The sequence below is a fragment of the Bos indicus genome, chromosome 17 (genome assembly GCF_029378745.1).
Source record: "Bos indicus isolate NIAB-ARS_2022 breed Sahiwal x Tharparkar chromosome 17, NIAB-ARS_B.indTharparkar_mat_pri_1.0, whole genome shotgun sequence".
NCBI lineage: Eukaryota > Metazoa > Chordata > Mammalia > Artiodactyla > Bovidae > Bos > Bos indicus.
Genome location: NC_091776.1, coordinates 69,779,097 through 69,801,324, shown reverse-complemented (window position 1 = coordinate 69,801,324; position 22,228 = coordinate 69,779,097). Strand labels below are relative to the sequence as shown.

The 22,228-nt window shown below is 40.1% G+C and overlaps 2 protein-coding genes across 12 annotated transcripts in view; one reads left to right on the top strand and one right to left on the bottom strand.

Annotated features, from left to right (window-relative positions):
* Window positions 1-3,050: 3,050 nt before the first annotated feature.
* On the bottom strand, window positions 3,051-12,596 carry TUG1 (taurine up-regulated 1; the record flags this gene model as incomplete). The annotated part of the gene is made up of 3 exons (XM_070769878.1): window positions 3,051-6,735; window positions 8,389-9,107; window positions 10,214-12,596. A coding segment is annotated over one exon (465 nt), but the record flags the coding sequence as incomplete, so codon positions are not given.
* Window positions 12,595-22,228, top strand: part of MORC2 (MORC family CW-type zinc finger 2) — a 42,960-nt gene continuing 33,326 nt past the window's right edge. For 9 of the 11 annotated variants that reach the window (XM_019977234.2, XM_019977232.2, XM_070769870.1 and 6 more), the window contains exons 1-2: window positions 12,595-14,135; window positions 20,610-20,663. In XM_019977234.2, the coding sequence (XP_019832793.1) occupies window positions 14,068-14,135; window positions 20,610-20,663 (122 nt within the window). In that variant the 5' untranslated portion in view covers window positions 12,595-14,067. The remainder of the gene's footprint in view (window positions 14,136-20,609; window positions 20,664-22,228) is intronic. The other 2 variants (XM_070769869.1, XM_070769876.1) reach the window with 2 other exon arrangements.

Sequence of the window (22,228 nt, the reverse complement as noted above, 5' to 3'; positions counted from 1 at the left end):
TGAAACTGGATGAGATTTCTCAGACCGTCTATAGGGCAAGAAGACCTAAGACATAGGAGGGCCACTGCTTTGGTTGGGTTCTTGGACTGTAAGGAACAAAACTCAACTCTGGCAACTGAGCCTCTGCATATGGTTGTACAGGAGGTACCTAGTACAGTGATAGGTTAACAGTCTTCTCAGGCAGTGTAATTTATTGGAGGGATATGAGGCAGCTCTCAAAAATCAGAGAAGCGTAACATTCAAGAAAATCAAGAACCTGAACTGAGGAAATCTCAGTAACAGGAACTTACATGCCTCTTACATATTATCTGCTGGCTAGCTTCCCAAAGGGAAGGTGAGGTGCTATTCTCAGAAAAAAGGGGGAAAGCGCACTAAGTAGGCAAATGCAGCTGTCTCCCTTGGCTTTCCAGTACATGCATTCTTTAGAACAACTTTATAAATGACTCCATTCAACATACTGTAGAAAATGAATTCCATCTTCTCAGGGGAAATAATCTAAAATGATTTCTAGTTAACACATTCAGTGTCAAATCTAGATTTCTGGGTGATAGTCATTCCCCTCTAGATCTGAACCCCATCTTGACAGTCTACTATCTATGGATTTACTGGTGCCTAATCATCACCAGCACACCCATATTAGTTTGGGGGAACACTGCCAGCAGAATAGCTCAGGTCCAATGGAGGAAAGTTTGATTGGGGTAACTTGGAACATGCTCGAACTTCAGCCAGGAAGTATGAGGGGCAAAGTATTGAAATGGAGGAGAGGGATAAAAAGACAAGGTAGGAAATATGGGTAGAAGCTATACAGACTTATTTCTACAAGTCACAGGGCTAGAGCTGGTAGTTCTCCTAAGGTATGCATAGGTGACTGGTTCCAGGACCCCAGTGGATACCAATATTTCAGGATGCTCAAGTCTCTTGGGTAAATGGCATACTACAGTTGGCTTTCTGCACCCATGGGTGCCACATCCCCAGATTCAACTGTCAAGTGTGATCCATGTTGAATCCAGGTGCAGAACTTGTGGTTGTGGACAGCCAACTGTGCATTCTCTTCTTCCTTGCTTATACACTGTATTTTTCCTTCAGTCAAGAGTTTTTGACTGGTGGGAAGACCTACATTTTTATTCCTGAGGTGTACGTGGGTTGAAAATTTCCAAGTCTTTTGAATCTTCCCAGATACCAATATTACATGTCAGTCTCTATTCAAACTTTTTCACAAAAAATCTTAGTAATATGGCAAATTGCCCTCATAATTCTGCAACTTGTGGAATCAATCTCCAAGTTTTAGTTTATAATTAAGCATGCCTAACTCAAGTGGTCTTAACCTTCCATATCCACTTCAGATTGTTCTACTATCAACAGCTACCTGATCATCCAGATGTTTTCTCAACAGGTACACGATTCCAATGACACGGGGAGTATCTCTACTAGCTTTTTTGCCATTTTAAGTGGCTCATTGCCCTCCACCCCCACCCCAGTCCACAGACAGCAAGTGTTCCTGCTGCCTTTAATTCAATCAGTGCAATAATCAATTCCAGATCCCCCATGCTTCTGAGGGTTTGAAGCCTACTATTTAACTGTTAACAATTTCTGTAACCAGTCATTTGGTTACAAGCAAAAAAAAAAAAACAAAAACAAACCCACTTTGTTTGACAAAAACAATGAAGATATATGGTGGTCTCACAATGGAAAATCTGGATAATCAGGTTTTGACAACAGAAACTAGGGCATCTTTGGGGATGTCTTCATGTAACTCCTATGATTTCCTTGGGACACTACAATCAGGACTCAGTTCCTATAATTTTGTGTCACCTCTCTTAAGACTCAAAGTCCTGGTGGGAGGGGAATTTATATTGTACAAGCTTGGATCACACAATCCAACCTGAGTCAGACAGGGGGCATGAGACAAAAATACTGTCATTTACAGCATTCCCACAGAATGGCAAAGAGTAGCATTCTGAAGGAAAAATGGGTACCTATCACTAAAAAAAAAGGTGGGGGTAGGAGACAAAAATCAATGGATGTCTGCTATACCAATACTGAGAACTGAACCTACAAAGGAGCAATAGCCGGCAGGGAAGGAGGGAAATGACACTTGAGTCAGGATGCTGGTGGGAGTTGTTGTGCTGCTGAACATTCAGATGTTTATGTAATGGATTTAGCAGTAGAAGGCCATTATTGACTTTGACTGCAGGAAGATCCGAATACTCAAAGATTTCAAGGAGAATGTGACTTTATCCTCCTCTCTGCCTAGTGTGAACACTGCAAGAGGTCTTAAATAGATTAATGTTGGTTGAGAACTGGAATAACCTTTGATGAACACCAAAATTATAGTTTATAAGCCAAATACACTCAGACAGTAAAAATTAAGGAAGTTACCAAGCTCAGAAAGGTTCAAGAGTCATCAGTTTGAGTAATGGATGAATATATTTATCTAAATATTCACTAATATAAAGGCAGGTCTTTTAAATTATTTGACAAAACAGGCTCAGTGTTAAGTAACTTGTCAAGGTTGAACAGTAAGCATTATATTTAATTTTTAAAATTCTTTATTTTGAAATAAGTTTAAATGTGAGTAGTGTAAAATATTCAAGTACAGAAATGTATAAAGTTGAAAGTCATGTAATCTACACTGAGACTTTGCATTATGAACATAAATTCCTAGATGAGTTCATACTACACATTTTTCTAGCAATGGTTTGTTTCACTTAATAAATTATGGCCATTTTTCCATGCCCATATGTAGTAAGTGTATTTTATTCTTTACAACAGACATGTAAATGTCCTTATATGGTTGAACCAGGTGTTTTATAGTGGTTATAACAAATTCTTTGCTGATAAGCATTTAGATTTTTTACTATATTTTTCTACCATGTAATTAATTTTTATGCTTCTGCAGTAACTTAAATATGTCAGCTCTTGTTCCACTCTATCTTCTGGACTGGAAAATAATATCAGTGTGGCCTTGACCTCTAGTTTAATAAAGATTCTGATACTGGTAGACAAGTATCTTAGGACTCAATTTCAAGTAACAGAAACCCAACTCAAAGTAACTTAAGCAAAGAAGGGTATTTATTGATTCACATAACTGAAAAGTCCAGGGGATATACTAGCTTCAGGCACGGTTTGATCCAGGGGCACAAACGTTGTCATCAGGACTCAAGTCTCTCCATCATTTGGCTCCATTTTCCTCTGTACTGGCTTCATTCTCCGACTGGCTCATTTGATATGTTGGGCCCTGTTGGTTTGAGCTTTTCATCCTACAGAGCTAAGCATTCTCAGTAAAGAGCTTCTCTTCCGTAGTTCACTAAAACTCTTAGGGTTGAGAATCACTGGACCAACTTGAATCACATGACCAATCCTGCATCAATCACTATGGTCAAGGAGATGGACTGTGCTGATTGATCAGGTCTGAATTACGTGTCCATCCATGAAACCTAAGATTAGGTCAGACTGAACCATGTGGACTGAAGAAAGGGAGAAGGGGTTCGAAGAAACATCAGGGAGTCGTTACAAAGGAATGGAATGGAGGCTGGTCAATCAAAAACAACTGATGTCAGTGGTAAGACCAGATACTGAAAAAGTTTAATCTGTGCTCATAAAGTTGAATGGTAACCACTGGCATTGTTCCTTCCTTGATGATAAAAGTATTCTCGAAAAAATCATGAGTAGTAAGTTTGTCTTCTACTCAGGAGGCTTGTAATCCATCTGAATGGAATAATCATGTCCAATAGCATATCTGGATGATACAAGAATTTCAATGTAAGTAAACTCAGTCGGCATGAGCCTGAGAGCCCAACTGTCTGGCTGACATGAAACAGGACAACCAGCCTCCCACTGGCAAAGAGTTCTGTGAGACTTCCTCAAGTCAGTGGTAAATTTTAAGTTCAGTGTAAAAGTTTTATGTTCCTTTAAGTCTTTTGCCAAGTTGAACTGGTACGTTTCTGTGAATACTGTAAATCAGATTCATCTCCGTATGACCATAGAATGGAGGAATGGACAGTGCTTTCAATCTGCTCTGCTCCTTCAGATCTGGCAGAGAAGGTCCCAAGTGCTGAAAATGATGATCTAATATATATAGGCATAGAGACTTACTCTGCAGTTAAAAAAAAAAAAAGCTGCTGGTCAAGGAGTATGTAGCATGCTCCTTCCTGTTGTGAACATCAAGTCCTGGAGACTACAGAAGTACAGGTTGCTTCTGTTCAAAACTTCTTGGTGGAAACGGATATAAGATAGCCGAGATCAGCTGTAGTCTTCTGAAGGACAGTGTCAGATTGCAGCAATATGTCAGAAAGGCAGGCAATGGCTGAATCAGGTAAATAGACAAGTAAGTAAGGTAACTTCAGCAGGGCCAATCATATCAGTAGCCAGGCTAAGATCTGGAAAAACAGGCAGTTTAACGTTGAAGTTCTGTAAATTAGCTTTAACCCTGAGTATTCCAGGGTTAATCCATACGGTTTACTCTAGATACAATTTTCTGATCTTAAAGGGCCAGTCAGGTATAGCAACTTTCACTTTCCTGCTGATCTGTCCAAGAACTTTCAGCTCAGGAGAAGGGTATCTCTTAAATCCAGACTTGAGGTTCTGTTTAGGAGTCTATGCTACATCTGGGAGTGATAGGGTTGGGAGAGCCAGGTTCATCAAGGTTGGCCCTACTTTCTTTGGTAATCAAGTCTCCATCTTCTGTAATTCAGCTCATCTCTGAGAAACATCTTATCAACAAGTCAAGGCCTCAGACTGGTTGAATGGTACTGCTGCAAGATGAGATCTGAGGCATGGAGACAGTTACTAGGTTTGAGTTTTAGGCTTTTTCCACCATCAATTCTTATACACAGCATACATTAGACTCTTGAACAGATGATCATCTTTACCTTTTTAAGTCTCTCATTTTAACAGGGTTAAAGGGAATGACTGGCAGTGATAGATCAATGTATCTTCCGGTCAAGTCCAGGAGAAAAAGAAAATCGAGTTGACATTATGAAGGTAGTGAAAAAACCGAGTTTGTAGACAATTTCTTCTTTACAAATAATAGTTGTATATACACAAGCAGGCTAGTCATCAGATTTTGTTGAAAATGAGCAGTATAGAATAACCACTTAGGCTTTGATGATTTGTACACTGAGTCACATAATCACAATTAGTGTAGAGGATAAGAGACAAAGATATAAACATTCCCAACTTTTAACCAGTGCATTCATTAAAGTAGTTGAGGACAGCTGGCCCTTGAGTCAATTCTGAAGAAATAAGATTTTTTTCTCAGGGCATGGATTAAAGTCTACTTGTTCCACATGATCTGGTCTGGGAATTCATGAATCAAATCCCTCCTGAACAGACAAGTTGTCTTAATGCCTGAGAGTACTTCATGACAAGAAATGAAGTCAGCCACTGTGATTCAGTTAAAACAACAGATGAAATTCCATGGAAACATCCACAAGGACAAGGGACTGTGGTCTTGTGACATTGGGAAGACTCAAGAAGCTTGAGCCTATTGCTAAAACTCTTTAGCTGCAGGCTTTGTAGATTTCCTTTCACGTTAGTCTACATTTCCAGCAAAAAGGTAGATACGGAATTTGAGATGCCCACCAAGTAAGCTATCAAGGCCTGATCCAAAGGCCTACCTCTAAATATCATTAACATCAACAACTGATGGTATCAGACATCAAAAGATTCATCTTAAACTCTCTCATTGGCTGGAAGAAAATTTTTACAATGGCCACATTTTAAATTACACACACAAGAAAAGGGTGTTCAGAGATTGTCTCTTGTGGATCAGATATTACATGTAGAGCTGAGTACTAATTTCTGAGCAGAACAGGCAGATGTGCCAGTGATGGAGGAATTGTTTTAGCAGTTTTTCAGAGGTTATTTGCTTCTTTATTCTGGAAACAGCAGTTAAACGGAATAAAAACCAAGCAGTAGTGTAACTGCCAATGGCTGAGTGATAGTGACGTAGTTTGAGAAGATGAATCATCATCAGGTGCCCTTTTCGGTAATGTTGCCAGTCTCTGAATTCTGCTTTCATAGTTTATGGTTATCCCTTGCACACGAAGTAGAGTACCATAGCTGAGAATGGGAGGTCCAATGTACAACTGGTCTAATACTGCCTCAATGAGGCATCGACTTTAACATCAGCTTCAATACTTGGTGTTCACTGTATTCAAGGAGGATCAAGACTTCAAGGTCATGCATCTTAAGTACCACTAGAGCATCCGGTGTTTGGGGAAGAAGTTGAATAAGGGGGTTTGTCAGTGTAACGTACAAATTGCTCTGTGGCTGTATCATTCAGGAATCACTGGAAGTCTATTTGTGGTTAGAGGGCTATTATTCTAGGTCTCTTTGATATTACTTTCAGCCCATATGACTAATCTTGGGGGCAAAGATATGTCCATCTTCTTGCACTCTCTGAGTATTCCTAAGAATGCTCATTATCAACTGAACACCGACGTGTTGGGTAGAGGTACAGAACAGAATGCCATTCAGGTCGTACTGTTGTCTAGGGCAGTGGTTTCCAAACTGTGTTCTGAAGATTTCTAGTTGTTGTAAGGAAGTCTCCTTAGGTGTCACCATGATGGTAAAGTAAGATGCTTGTGGCAGGTTTCAGGCCCCCCACTTCTGCTTCCTCCAGAGCAGCTTCACTTTTACTCTGGGCTTCCATAAAGTTTTCATTCAAAGTGCTTCATGGCCACAAAGCCTTTGGAAAACCAATGATCTAAGAGTAAGTTGGTTCACAAAATGCTGAAATAAAAAAAATAGGTCACAGAAACCAGAAACTGTGAGCAAAGCCTGTGGTAAGCCAAAGCATTTTCCTATTTATTCCTTCTCTAATGTGGGTCACATTACAAAATGAAGAAGTTAACATTCCAGTCTGCTACAAACTCAGATCGCCTGATTGGGCTTTAAGTGACTATCAGGGCAAGGGTATTGGTTTTAAGCGACAATAGCGCTGGGTTTTCTGCAGTCAGCAAGTGACTGCAAAATGCATTAGTTTCTTTGTAAATATTATTTCAAGAAGTCCTTGCCTGGATGACTCCAAGTATTATAAGATTTCAATGGGCCACAACTTAAATCCTAAGAAAATATCTCCTTTTCATCCATTCCCTTTTACTCTATTTTTCTCCTCTTCCCTCCTCACTCACCTGAGATATAGTTCCCTTAAACTAGATTTACAGCACAATTCTATGAGACAAGTATATTGCTAAACATCATAGAATTAATCCATCTTTCTGGCAGAATTAACTTCCCCACACCCCTCTCCCATGTATCCCCACAAATCTTCTAGAGGTTTCTTTGACAGAAAACAAAGCTAACTGTCAAGATGTAGGGTTCTCAGATGATAAAGACATACTAATTCAAGAAGTTATTGACAAGAAAAAGGGGGGGAGGTGGAGAGTTCCAAAGATACTGTTTATTCCTAGGTCTCCAGGGCAGTTATGTTGGCAATCAGGAAACACTGGCTATATTGCTCTAAAGAAGTTTTCCCATTCCATTAAAAGAAATGCTACAAAAATAACATTATGTATTTGATTAAACTTAGGACACACTGGGCCAAACAACTAAATGAGGCTCTTTATGTAAGCCTTTTGAGATCCTTTAATACACTATACTGCATTAACAATCAGGGAAGGGGACACATTTTACAGTATTTTACCACATTATTGGACTACAGAAGCTCTTTATATATGATACATATTACATGTGTATATCAAATATATACATACACACATACATATGAACAGTACTGTTCTAAAAAAAACTGATGGCTCATTCTATGTAAATATTAATTTGGGGATAGAGGACCACAGAGTTGGTGTCTGGGAATATTAATAAGAATTAAAAAAAGAAAAAGGAAGACATGGAATCAACAGGGATTCCCAATCAACTAGGCCATCTTTGCGAAGACCACAAAGACGGATGAAAGATCTAAAAGTAGCTTTGTGTTTTCTAATAGGTAATCTTGTTGTCAGATGAATATACTACCATAAAGACAGTCTACTACTGCCAAACCTCAGAGAGGATGCCATGGACTTCAGGTCCAGGCACAACTATGGCAAAATCACATCTCTGACATCCTAACTGACTGAGGGCACTGACTGAGATCAGGAAGTTGAAAACTTTTCTGGGGTTCCAAATCTCCAGTTATTTTAACACTGCACATAAAATAGAGGCTAAGTTAATTCCAAAGACAGAACTGGACTGGGAGTCAGAAGGCCTGGCTTCTACCATTTTGCAGCTGTGTAACCTTGGATAACTTTTAAATTTCCATTTCCTTATCTGCAAAAAAGGATTATAATTTGAGTTATTTGGTAATTAATAAGATTAATACAAGTGAAAGTGCTTTGAAACTGTAAAGTGCTAGATAAACGTAAGGGATTACCATATAGGTTCTACCTGGATGTATCAAGAGGCCTTTTCTGGAATCTGATTGGAGCTTTATGAGATGCTGTTAGGTAAAGGGATTCCTTGGTAGAATTTCTTACATTTGTGTGAAAAGTTCTGGTTCCTGAGTAATCCCAAAGAAGATGCTGTGAGTTCACTGTGCCTTTGTTTTGATCCCAACGGGTCAGAATATCTGCTTGCTCATTCAGTAGGCTACTACAGATTTGAAATGGAAAAAGAATGGGGTCCAGATTAGACAATTCCTGAATTTCAATCATTTGAGACAGTGGGGCGTGGTCCGATATGGTTCTCAAAAAGATGCTGCCATTCTTCAGACAGTGCTGATAACTAAAAATCCCCTGGTCCAAATTTATTATGTGTCTCTGAAAGCTTTAACTGGAGAAACAAAATGCACATTTATGGAACAAGCTGAACCTTTGTTGTGATAAAACAGCTTCAGCTATTTGGCTTGAGAAGTTGAACTTCACTACAAAAGGCTGTGTTGAATCTGGGTAGAACAGGACAGGAGTGGAGGTGAAGGCCACATCATGATTCGCTGGATACGCCTCCTAGATCACAGTGGTCCACTGGAATGATGTCTTCTTCAGCACTGAGGTGGCAGAATCCATCACCATGGGCAAAAATCCAGGTACCAGATCTGTAGGCTGATGGAATAGCACAAAGGTGATCAGAAGATCCAGATGAACACTCGGCAACCAGGAGGCACAGGACTGGAGAGGAGAGTGACAAAACATGAGATAGCAAATGCTTGGCATTAGAAACACAGGACATTGGGGTGGGGCTGCTGTCAGCACACCCACTGCCTGATGGATACTGATTCTTGACAAATGCGGGGGGGCGGGGAGGGGGGGAGCTTACGATTAATAATCGGTGATGCTAAGAACAGAGAGTTCTCAGACAAAGACTGTTTTTGGACTCTTGAGGACAAACTGTTTCAGGGAAGCAGCAAATAGGAATGGCTCCAATTCTCATACTCTGGGGGAGTAATTTATCTGTATTCAGATTCCTGGGCAGTGGTTGGTGGGGGAGAACAAAGTGGCTCCCAGGTGGTCTGAGAACTGGATTTAAGTTGATATACAAACACCAAAGCAAAGGAGACACTGCTGTTCTTCCTTTTCCAATGCCTTTCACAAACTGTCTTATAACATATCAATACTTGTAAAACTTATTCTTAACTTTAATTTTAATGATTCCATCTTGAGCAGGAGAGAGTAAGGTATACAGGAACAAAACCCTTGCCCTCCTCTATTATACCCTATGCAATATGGTTGTTTCTCTTCATATTTGAGGGGTCCCTAAAATCTTTTTAAAGTTAGAATTAAAAAATAATAAAACATCAAGTAAAGGAGGAGACATGGCCCATAATTAGTGACTTTTTCAATAATCAAGAATTAGGTTATCACACAGCAACTAAGCAAATATTAAGTGCTTATTTGGCGACAGCCTGGTCTCTAAATTTCTTCTTTCTACTAAAGCTTCATCATATGTGGTTAACATGTCTGGGCAAAAGTTCTGCTTTCAAGGGGCTGTTACCTGTAAAGAGAACTAATGCAATGCACACAAAAAAGTACTTTATAAGCTACTGTATATAATGATAGATATATTAAAAAAAGAAAACATTAAAAAACTTAAAAAAGGTTAATTTCTGCCTAAGGTTAAGAGATTCATGGAGAAGAGAGCATCTGAGTTGGATATTGAGGAAATGGCAGTTTTGACAGATGAAGAAGCAGAGGAGGGTATTCCAGGATACAGAACACAGCATGAACAAATGTGCAGAGATGGTAAAGAAAAAGGCATTTTGGAAAATGGCAAGTACCGTAGTTCACTTTGGATGAAGCATCGCCAGAGTATGCACTGAGCGTTTGGTGAAAACTCAGGTCTCCGAATTTCCAGTAATAGCGCTGGTGGCAGTGCTTGCTCAGTCATTGTCTCTTTTTCAAAACAAGGACAACACTCCTCAAATTCAAAAACAAGTCCAGCTCCCGAGTTCCTGTCACACCCTGGTATTTTCTTCCAGGTCCCAGATCCAGTTCTTGAAATTCTGGAAATCTGGAGCCCACGCGGTGATTACACTGAAAGACATCGGTTCCAGCGAGTGCAGAACGCTGTAGTGAAACCCTTTCAACCTCCTATTCTGGACAGTTCATGTTTTGTCACAGAATTTCAAGCTTTGAGTTCCAGTTGGTTTTCTCCTCCTTTCTCCTGAGGAAAGCATAGTATCACCACAGTCTCAAGATTCTTTTGAGGTACATCCAGATTTAATTACAAAAGAGCTAAAAGACCAACACATTTGTCTCCAAAACAGTCATTTCTCTGGAATTGAGATCATTTGTCTCTGCCCTCCAGGTAAAGGGAACAGTCAATTGATTTTTTCCAGACATTTGTATGAAATAGCAGAACCGGCTAACACCTAACAGACAAAACACTTAAGTGTGTTTGCATTTGCTTACTTAGAGCTGTACCACGGTAAGCACCACTCCACAAAACGAAAATGTTTGAAATCCAAGTGTTCAAACATTTCTATAGTGTTTGCTGGACAATGGCCTGGAATCTGATAAAAAGCAGCTGACAATTAACAAAGAAGCAAAAACTGGCATTTTGGCCATCTTAATAACACACTTGCAAGCAAAGAGAATACAAAGCAGGCAGGGAGGAAAGTTAAGGTTTGAAACACTTCCAGACTACTGACTTTGAGGTTCAGAGGAAGTTCTAACAAAACTTTTCAGAGAATATCAACCTTCAATTAATAAAAACAAACATCTTCAGGAATTCCATGTCTAGTTCAGTCTATTCCAGTGAGACAGCTTGCTAAAAACCCACCTGCACCATTAATTAGCTGGACTTGGCAGCACCATTTAAAAATAAGCCTGCTCACTACCAACCACACGGAGCTAAGAATATAAAACAAGAGCAAGTAACGGATGGCAACCATGGTCATGGAAAATGGTCAATGAAAGAGTCAGAAAGGTAGTCAGGCACCAGAAAATAAAAAGTTGTTGGGCCAAAGATTGAATAGGCTTCTTGACACTAGAGAACACATCCACTCCTAGTTTCAGCTGCTTTATATTGGGTGTCACTGTACCATAAGCATCAGCCGCCCTTCAGGCAACCCATAGTGAAAGGACTCAGAACAGAAGCCAAGCAGTGGAGTGTTGTTACCCCGAGTAGCCACTATGCATAGAACAGCTCACATATCCCAAGGATTCAACAGGGGCTTCAACTTGATTGTTACGGGTCCCGAATGACATCTAAGCCTCAGTTTCCTCCTTGTGGCAAAGGAACTGTGGTTCTTAACTCTTCCGGGTCACAGCCCCCTCTGAAAACTTGATGGCGATGGATCCTCATTTCCCTTAATTGCATATTCCCACTAACTTCTGCACACAATTTCAGGGAGTTTGGGGATCTCCATCTCCAATCCAAGGTTTCCAGGTTCAATATCCAAGGACTGGGAATTTCTAAGTTTTCTTACAACTCCAAAAAAAAAAAAAAAAAAAAAAGCCAACCATAACGAACAATAATCATTCCTTTCATCCACCGACGCTTTATGGTTTACAAAGCGCTTTCAATCCCACAAACGTTGATAGAGGAGGAAACTGAGGCGCAGACAAATTACTGAGTGACTTGCTTAAGGTCACTCGGCCAGCTGGTGGCTAGGCCCGGAAGCAAACACAGCTCTTCCGACTCCGGAGCTCGCTTCTCCACCCCGGAGTTGCCGCCAGAGCTCCCGCCCCTCACTAAGGCGGCATAAGGAGGAAAAGGCAAAGTAGAAAGCCCACCACCAACCATCCCCCGGCTCCCTCCTGCCCCCCCAACTGGGTCCTTGCAGGCCCCGAAGGGTGGCGCCAGGCCTCCAGGCCGGCCCCGGCCACCCCAGCTTCCCCGGCCGCGCCAAATCCCGCCGCCGCCGCCTCCCCGGGAGCGGGGCGGAGCAGCTGCCCGCCGCCGCCAACAACCCGGACGACTCCTCGTCGAATCGCAAACGCATAGGCCGCCGCCCGAGTTCTGCGTACGAGAAGAAAGACGCGGCGCGAGCGCCAACGGCCACCGGGCGCGCGCCGCGGCGGCCGGGCCTGCGCCCCAAGAGCTGGATGCCAGAGCAGGAGAAAGAGCCGCCAACCGATCGCTCGATCGACCGCGCGCCCGCTCCTTCGCCCTACCAGACCGGGAAGGGGGGGAGGGCGCGCCAGGGCTTCTTTGAGTTAGGGGCCTGACTCCCCGGCGACGAGACAAGATGGCTCCTCCGGTCCGCGCTGCAGCTGCCGTCCCGGCTGCGTCGCTCGGCCCGCCCCCGGTACTGTTTCTTTAAATGGCGGAGAGGGTCAAGAAAGCAGGAAGAGAGGCGCGCGCACTCACGTGACAGGGGCGGGCCCGGCAACAAAATCCGGTCACGTGGAGACACGCTACCCACCAATCAGGAGGCGTCGCATCAGGGCGGGGGCGGGAGGAGCTGCGGCTCTATGATTGGCGGAATGCGCCGCGGAGGCCTCGGGGACTTGGGGCGTCGGGGAGTGCGCGAGGCGGCCCGGGTTGTGTGCACTAGCGGAGACAAAGAGGTGGCCGTGGCGGGAGCGGCGGAGCAGCCCTAGTCGCCGAATTTTGTAGTGCTGAGTCCCGTCACCATCTCATCTAGCGCGGCGCGAGGGCGGCTGGTCTCGCGGCGGCGGCGGCGGACGCGGAGGTGGCGGCAGCACATGGTTCCAAGAGCGCCCTGCGGTTGTTGGGTTCCAATTCCGTGGGGAGGGACAAAGGCAGCTGTGAGCGCTGGGCAACGCCCGGTCAGGTGGTGCTCTCGCCACTGCCCTCGATCCGGGCCTTGAAAACTGGGACTAATTTGTCTCCGTGAGGAGGAGACCACGGGACCGAGGCCCAGTGAGGGCCTGAGAGGCTGAGGCCGCTGTCTGAGGGAAAGGGGGAGGGGCGGGGTCCGCCCGAGTTGATTGGGTGGGTCAATTCTGTGGCGACTTAGTGGGCCACTGTGAGGTAATTTGACTCACTACCCTGAGGAAATTGGGGCGCACAGCAAGCTAGGTTTGATCTGGCTTTGAAAACGGAAATCGGTCTTCAGCGCTTAGGAAATCTTTCAGTTGGTAGGTGGTGAAGCCGAAACTAACGCCATATGCACTCGAGCAACATCGTGATCGCCAGTCTGAGGCTTATTTAAGGATCCTGGGATCATTGATGGCGAAGACGTGTGTGGCTATCCAGTTTTATGACTGCAGTTGCTAGATTTCCGGATTGGTAAGTTTCCGGATTGGTGAATTTCCTCACAGGAAATTTAGAGGAACAACAACAACAAAAAACTCGGAAGAACGTGAAGATGGAGCAGTAATTAAATCGCCAACTCCAGTATCAGCTACTCTAGGACGAACCACATCCACTCAGTGAATTATCGCAAATTCATGCTAAAGTTCCTTAAGACTACAGATTTATGACGTAGTTTATTCCAAAGTATTACATCGTAATCATTGAGAGGATAAAAAAGATTAAGAAATCAGTTTTTGTTTTAGACGTTTTTTTGAATATATTATAGATGGAAAAGTAGATAACTTTGCTTAACTGAGGAGCAGAGATTTACCAACTCTTCACTGGAAGGAGTCCTGAAAAATCTATTCCATTGTAAGCTTGTATTTCCCAATTAGTGGTTAAAGAACTGGAGACATCACCGCAATCATGGCTTTCTCGAATTACAGCAGTCTGAATCGAGCTCAGCTAACCTTTGAATATCTACACACAAATTCGTAAGTATTCTGTAGGTGCCTTTGAGGTCACTGATAACTCATTGCTCGATATTCATATGGAAGTCTTTCCCAGGAAGTCTCGCATTTTTTTTTTTTTTTTGGGATGTGTCACTGGAGGAGTCTTGAGCTCTGTATGGAAGAACTGAGATCAGTGAAATGTCTGTTGCTAATCCAGAAGAATATGATCTTCCTTTACTGGATCAAAATTTATTTGATAGAAGGCAAACTAATTCCTTGGAGTCTGTGTATTGAGTTTCATTCAAGTGTTTGATAGGAATCCAACAAATACTCTTCTTGGATCGCCAAAAATTGGACTATTCAACTCCTTGTCTTTGGTGTCAACAGCCAATACAGTTGGGTAATAACAAGTCTTTTTTTTCCCCCAAAACCAGTGTCGGCGTTGGATTTTTCATTCAGCCTGTCTGATGCAGAAAAAGAATGAAGACATTTAAATGACAACTTGTGAGAAGAAGTTATTTTTCCCCCTAGAAAACAGTTTGCTTTATTTTTCTGGGAAATTTATCCTCATCCAAAATAGTTTTTAATATGTTAAGCAGGAAGTGATAACTGGATTAAATCCATGATTTAAATAGCCTTTCCACCAAAGTTTCACAAATCATTGAATACATGCTGTGTTTGTAGTTCTTTGAGTTTGTGAAGAGATTGCCATCACTCCATTGATCTGAAATATTTCAAGGTTAATCCTTACTCCCACTTTTTTGGAGTTGATGCAATGAGGGCATCATTGTTTAGTCTTTTAGTACATTCATTTGGCACTTTTGAGATGAAGGTAAGTTTCTCATTTTAGTACTGGAGAAGTGGTGAGCAGCTTAATGAATGGTCCAGAGATCAGAAGAACCACCTTCAGGATTGAGAATATAGACTCCAGTTTTCAAGTAATAGTACAGTAACTTTAGCTGGCAAGCAATAGTACAATAATGCAATAACTGTTTACAGAAAATAACCACGTATTTGTGATAATATCTGTAATTTTTTGATTGCTGTTTTTCTTATGAAGGAAATAAAATTTTTCTGAGTAGTGAATTGCCAAATGAGAGCCTGGTTTTGTTTAGGAAGGTTCTTACTGAACCAGAGTATTAGAGTAGGGATTGTAGAGGTCACCTAGGTGTAGTTTTGTGTCGCAGCCTGATGAATCTGAAATCCAACTAGATAAGGTCTCTGATCAAAAGTTATACCCATCTTGCTCATGGCATAGCCAGGAGCAGAACCTTTAGTATCCTTGTTTGTATTTGAGCTGCCACATTAAGAACAAGCAGTTGAAGGCCACTTTGTTCACAGATTGTGTTTGATAAACTCAGTTCTGAGTTTTGGGGTGAGGGGCCAAATTTGGAATGACAGACTATGTGATGATTTTGGAAGACCGTTGAAGGAGACTGGAGACATTAGATTCTGGGTTCTTGTTTTAGCTTACCTGAAGATTGTATTTGATAATAAAACGATAGTGAAAAGTGAAAGTGTTAATTGTTCAGTCACATTTGACTCGAAGCTGCATGGTCTGTGGCCTACCAGGTTCCTCTGTCCGTGGAATTCTCCAGGCAAGGATACTGGAGTGGGTAGTAGCCATTCCCTTTTCTGGGGGACGTTGCCAACCCAGGGATGGAACCTGGGTCTCCTGCATTGCAGGCAGGTTCTTTACCATCTGAGCCATACCATCTGAGTTACCAGGGACTGTGGCTTCTGCCAGTCACATTTAAACATGGTCAAAAATCATCGTTTTAGCAATCCTACTAGAGTAAGGATTATTCTTGTTTTGCATTTGAGAAGACTGAAGTTCAAAGAGATTATTACATGCCAGAGGTTACACAGCTTCAAGGCAGCTTCAAGGCACCGCTTCAAAGCGGTAAGATTTATCTGGCCACATGATTAGTGCTTTTAACCATTAGGCAACACCAGCTGTAGTCAGTTTTACCTTTAAAGGCTTGTTTCCTTGTATATATGCCAGAAGGTTTACTTTCCGTTTTGAAAGTCTTCAATTTTAGACTGGGCTTCCCTTGTGGCTTAGCTGGTAATGAATCCGCCTTCAATTCAGGGAGACCTGGGTTTGATCCCTGGGTTGGGAAGATCCCCTGGAGAAGGGAAAGGCTACCCTCTCCAGTATTCTGGCCAGGAGATAAATTTTAGTTTATCTCAGTGAACCTCTTAAATTGAGGATTCTGGGATATTTCATTTCTGTTGCTATTTTATGGCTTATTGAAAACAGAACAGAGCAGAGGGAAAGAATTGAACCTCAGTTAAGTCTCTTGTTTGAAATTGGAGAATTTTCTGGGAATTTGCCTTACTGTGTTGAACTGGAACCACTTGCTTGCATAAATGTTTTTGAGAGTCAGATGTATCATTTTGGAAGCTCTGGAATTTATTATCTGGATCAGACCTTAGAAATTGTTTACTTTTGAATGTATCCAGTTCTACGAGAAGAAAATATGAAGCCCAGAACACCTAGATAAGTTTTTGGTTTGTAACCAGTTTCAAGACCTTTATTGTGACCGGACTGGAAGTTCATTTCTAGAGGAAACAAATTTAAAATTTTTCAGAAAATGTGACTTGTTAATGGTAAGGATGGTAGATGTGTCCACTGGGTTAAGTGGTATGGTGTTAACCTTCAGAGAAGGGAGGGTTTCCCTTCTCCCTTTTTATAATTAAAAAAACACAAGACCATTTTAGGCTGTCTGATATCTATAAATTGCCATGGTGTATATTGTGAAAGAAATGACTCCTTAGCACCCATTTAGCAGAATCCAGGATAGAAGGGTAGGAATCAGTGTGATGCAGTAGAAAGAGCATGGGCTTGGGAGCCAGCCAGGCTTCTCTTTGCTTCCTGGCTGTGTTCTTGGGTAGGTCTACTTATATGAGCCTCAGTTTCATCATTTACAAAACAGGACTAATCTGACAATGTTTATGAGGATTGTATAAAATAATGTTTATAAAGTAATTAGATTGCACATAGTTCATAGTAAATATCAAATAGATAATGACAGTTATTTGTTCTAGTTATAATATTAGCTCATATAAACCAAAAATTGGTCAGTGTGATAGCAACTTGGTGTTTGGGGATGGTCATTAGGCAGATTAATTTTTAATAAGTTCTCGAGCATCTGTTGAAGATAATAAACACCTGCTTAGAATTATTATTGTTTTGGTATTGTTCTACATTAACTTGATTATATCAGTAAGGGTTTGAGGCAGGTCTGGGAAATTCTAACATGAAAGTCTTAGGTGAATTTCTTTAAAATACTGCAAATTGGTGATACGAGATGCTTGAAATTAGGGTTTTTGAATAAAAATAGTTTTATGATTTTACTGCTGTTTGGTGTGGTGGGTTTTGTGACTGCTGCTGAAAAGTCCATGAGCAGTCTAGGTGCTAGATTCAAGATGGAGTTATAGTCGTGATGTTCCTTTGGCAGAAGGTACATATCTTAGGTCATTCTGTTTGCAGTATTGTTTAGCGGTTTGATAGAGCAGGGTGCTTATGGATAAGATGCCTGCTTTGTATGTCTACTCCTGTTGGCACATTTAAAAGCTTACTGTCCCGGCCATTTGATATCTTTGAGTTGTTTTATTGATATGGGAAGTGAAGGTAGAGGAACCTTCCAACTTTACGTTTCTTGTGATTTATATTCCTGTTGAAATATGGGTTCACACTAAATATATTAAAGCCTTTGAATGTAAAAAGGTTGCCCTGGAATTTTTCAGCTTTATTTTCTAGCAGTTAAGGCAATTAACTCTGGACTGCATATCTAAGAACTCAGTATTACTGTGTGATGGGGTTATAAATATTCTATTGCTTTCAATTCAGACTGAATATAAATAGACCGTTTTCCTTACATAATGAGTAGATTTAAACTTGAATTTGTCATTGGAAATGCTGAGATGCAAAGCTATTTTGATTGTGGCACAATTGGTATAAAAGCCACAATCAGTTGAAAGTGAAAGAGTTCGTTAAAAATCTTTGTCTTTTTCCAGATGGTTGATCTTCCTTGGATTACATGTAAAGAATCTTTATGTCTGTGAAGAAAGGAATTTCCTTTGTTCCTTATATAAATAACTCTAAACTGCTTGCTAGCAACGAGTGCATCTCTTTGAATATTATTTGAAAAAAAGGGAAGATCTTTTATAGTTGGTATTTTTTTTTGTTATGATTTGAGAGATATTTCGAACTTTAGCATTTATTAGTAGGATCAGTTGAAGGTTTGAAGATTCTGAGTGTCGCCTCTGACCTTAGCAGCAGTTGTCGCAAAAGGCCCCTTTTGTGAAGTGTCAGTGCACATCATAAAAACACCCCTTAGCTACGTTGAAAGATAGGTTAACTTACCTGAAATCCGTTTTGTGGAACAGCATTGATACTGTGTGGAACAACGAAGACATTTGGGATGTTTTTAGATTCTAAATATACAAAGCAGTTTTCTAATTGTGTAGAAAACAGTGAAAACTTAGCCAGAAGTGCTTTGTCCTTTCCTTTTTGAGATGTTACTGAATTCTGAATGTCTTTAATTTTCATGTGAAGTGACAAAAAATAGGTTTTGTGAGAAGCCATTGCTATATCTGGTTTTTTTTTTTATTTCTTTGCCTGGATGGCAGAGGTATCAGAATTAGTTTTCCAGATTATTCATAGTCACCACTGTCACTACCATAGGCCAGATATTTCATTCTTCCTTTATTTCTACACAGATGGTAGTCTCAGATTGTATTCTTGTGTCCCCCACCCCTACCCTAGGAGCTTACTTCTGAGATTCCTTGAATTCAAGGAAATGAGAAGTATTGCAGTGGAATTTGTTATTTTACATTTTAACCTTCAAAAAATTTTAAAATGTATAGAAAACTAATTCACTTCATAAGTTACTTAGTCACTACAAAGTCAGACAGGAAAATGGTTGGTTGAAAGCTTTAGAGCAAATACTAGTTTTTACTTTTAACTTGTATTACTTTCAGCAAATCAATTTATTTAATCTAGCTTATTTCTCCAAATTTAATACATGGAGTGATATGCAGAAAATTTTTTGTTTCTTCAGTAGGTAATTTGAAGAATTTAGGGTGATACTTTTGGAGACAAAATTTTTTGAATAATTAAAGATATAGATGTTTTATGCAGGTTTTTTTCCTTGCGAAAATTTTTTTATTTCATGTAAAATAATTAAGAATTAGATTTAGAGGAATTTGAGGTCTTTTCAGGGAAATTGGAGATTAAATTTCTACTTTTTGTTAAAGCATGGTACTTCATTTGGATCAGCAACAGATATATTCACTGTTCTCATGGGGAAAAGTTCTTCCTAAAATTCCAAGGACTAGTAGTTTTAATTTAAAAAATTGCATTTATAAAAATTTGAAGATTTATTTGAGGAAAAAACTGTTCCTGGACAGTTGAGTTTTGGTATTTATTTTATAAACAAGTGTTTTACAATTTGTTTTGAACAATACAGTAAGTACTCACAAATCCTAGATGCTGGCTCTTTAATATTGGTATATTCTAAATATATATAGAAATTTTCACTTCATCTATTGACTGAAACTTTGTATACAAAAAAATTAACTGGAATAATATGTTTTTTTTTTACATTATGATAGTAATATATTATGTGGGTTAATGCTTACAAAAGTAAGAGTTTCTTTATTTCCCTGGCAGTCCAGTGGTTAAGACTGCTGTTCTATTGCAAAGGGCATGGGTTTATCCATATGTTGGCACCACAGGGCCAGGGCGGGAAAAAAAATTCTAGGTGGTTCTAATGAGGGCTATTATGGGAAATAGCACAAATTAAAGACGGTGTAAATAGAGGAAAACATGCATTAATACCATCTTTATTGTGCTGTGAATATGGTAATTGTGAATTTATCCTACCTAAATTTTGAGTAGCCTCCTAGAGGAGGAGATGACCGTTGGCTATCCTTCTGGAAGGGACTAACTTGAGCAAGGACCCTAGGAGACCACACCAAACCTTTTTCCTCTTAGGAAGGGGTTGTTCAGGAGTATTATGGATTCCTTTATGTGGAGAAAGTTTTGGTTTTGGCCAAAATCAGGGAGCATCAAAAACTGGATTATTTTCTCCTTTCTCCCTACTTTCAAGTAGAGTATTTTTGCATATAAATTACACAAGACTGAATGGTTTTTCACCAGTAAATCATCACAAAGGTATTGGTAAAGCTAAATAGTAATGATTTCTCCATTGAGTGTTCTTACAGATGTGCAAAAACTGACAGCCGGTAAAGGCAATGATAAATAAAACATAGATATTTTTCTAGGTAGAATATGAATAGTGAAAAACATTGCTTTAGCAGTAGTACATCTGAGCTCTAGAAAGAATTGTGGAGAAGTTTAAAACTTGAGTAGTGTAAATTGATGCAAGTAGCAATTTTAGTTTTTTCTCCAAAAAACCTTTTAAATATTTTATAACCTTGACATTTTATTAGAACTATAGCTTAATTCATAATTCTTTTGCTGATTCTTAATATTTATCATTTCAGAACCACTCATGAATTCTTGTTTGGTGCTCTTGCTGAACTAGTTGATAATGCAAGGTATGTAGTCCTCAGGTGTGCAGTCTGTTCTTGAAAACTTATTGGGTTTTTGTGATCTCTGATCTCTGAAGGCTTGGGAGGAAGGCAGTTCTTTTGCATATGTGACTCACTCCTAGGAGGCATCTTACCCAAAAAGTATTTTAAATAGCACATTGGTTGATAATCCATTCATTTGTATGTTGCAGACTAAAAATAGTGAACTTACAACCTCCAAAGCTACTTTCCCTATGTGTTAGAACAAGATGATTGTTGTGAAACACAGGGAATTAAGATAAAAACTTAGGGATCTAATTACTAGGACAAACTGTTTAAATTTGCGCTACCAGGACAGTAAACCATCTATGTCTTTAAAATTATTTCAGAGTTCTGTGTCTTCCCAAAATGTACAGTCAGCCCTCTGTATCTGCAGGTTCTGCATCTGTGGATTCAAGGAACCACAGATCGAAAGTATTGGAAAAGTTCCAGAAGGTTCCAAAGGCAAAACTTGAGTTTGCTGCTTGCTTGCAACTATTTACACAGCATTTACATTGTGATAGTTACCATAAGTAACATAGAGATGATTTGGAGTGAACAGGAGAATGTGCATAGATTATATGCAAGTGTTACACAATTTTATAGAAGGCAGTTGAGCATCTGCAGATATTGTTGTCCTTGGTGGTCTTAAACCAGTCCCCTGCGGATGCTAAGGAGTGAGTTTTTTTGTCAGATTAGACTAGTTGATCAAAGCATCTTCCATTGTTAGCAGCTGTGCTTGGAAGAAATCATTCTTCAGCACGGTGTTATACTGAGTTCTTAGTGATAGAAGCCTCTAAATGTTACTGTGCAAGACTGAAAAGAAGTTTGGATTGGTTCAGGGATGGTGAAGTCCTAAATCAAAAGTCTGCCTATAATTATATCACAGATTTCTGAATGCACACATAAAATTCAGACATGGTGTTTATTGACCAATATGACTAATGAAGAAGAAGATGATAAGAGTTGACAAAAATACTTTCTAAACAGATGTCCAATTAATGACATAATGGTAATTATGTCTACCTATGTCTACCGTTATACTTTTATTGTTATTATTTACTGGACTGCGCATGGAAGTGTGCTAGTTAACAACTTGTTTAACCTGAAAAGCCCCATTTTCAGTGTTTTTCAATTGTTTCAGTCCTGGTTGACTCAATTTTTATATTTAAAAATGTAGCTTAATGGAACTATGTTTGAATTTGCCACTTGTTTAGTGATACGACAGTGTGTTTTGGCAGGCTGCTTTTTTATATATTACATGGTGAACTGGAGATTGCCTGGGAGTGTATGTTCCTGCTCATACACATACTTTGCCGATCTCTTCTGTTTTTGAAATGTTTTTATGTTTTTGGGAATAATTAGCTGTAGAGTTGTATGGATTTGAGTGGATTATTTTGCATTTAAAAGCACTGGAACTCAGCGCCTCATTTTCTTTGCCTGCAGTTGGCAGAATTGGGCTACATTACTTTCAAGCCTTTATGGAAGACTTCACTGATGACTGAGCTTTTATTTCAGCTGATGACTGGGACCTAATGGGGTGCCCTAAACTT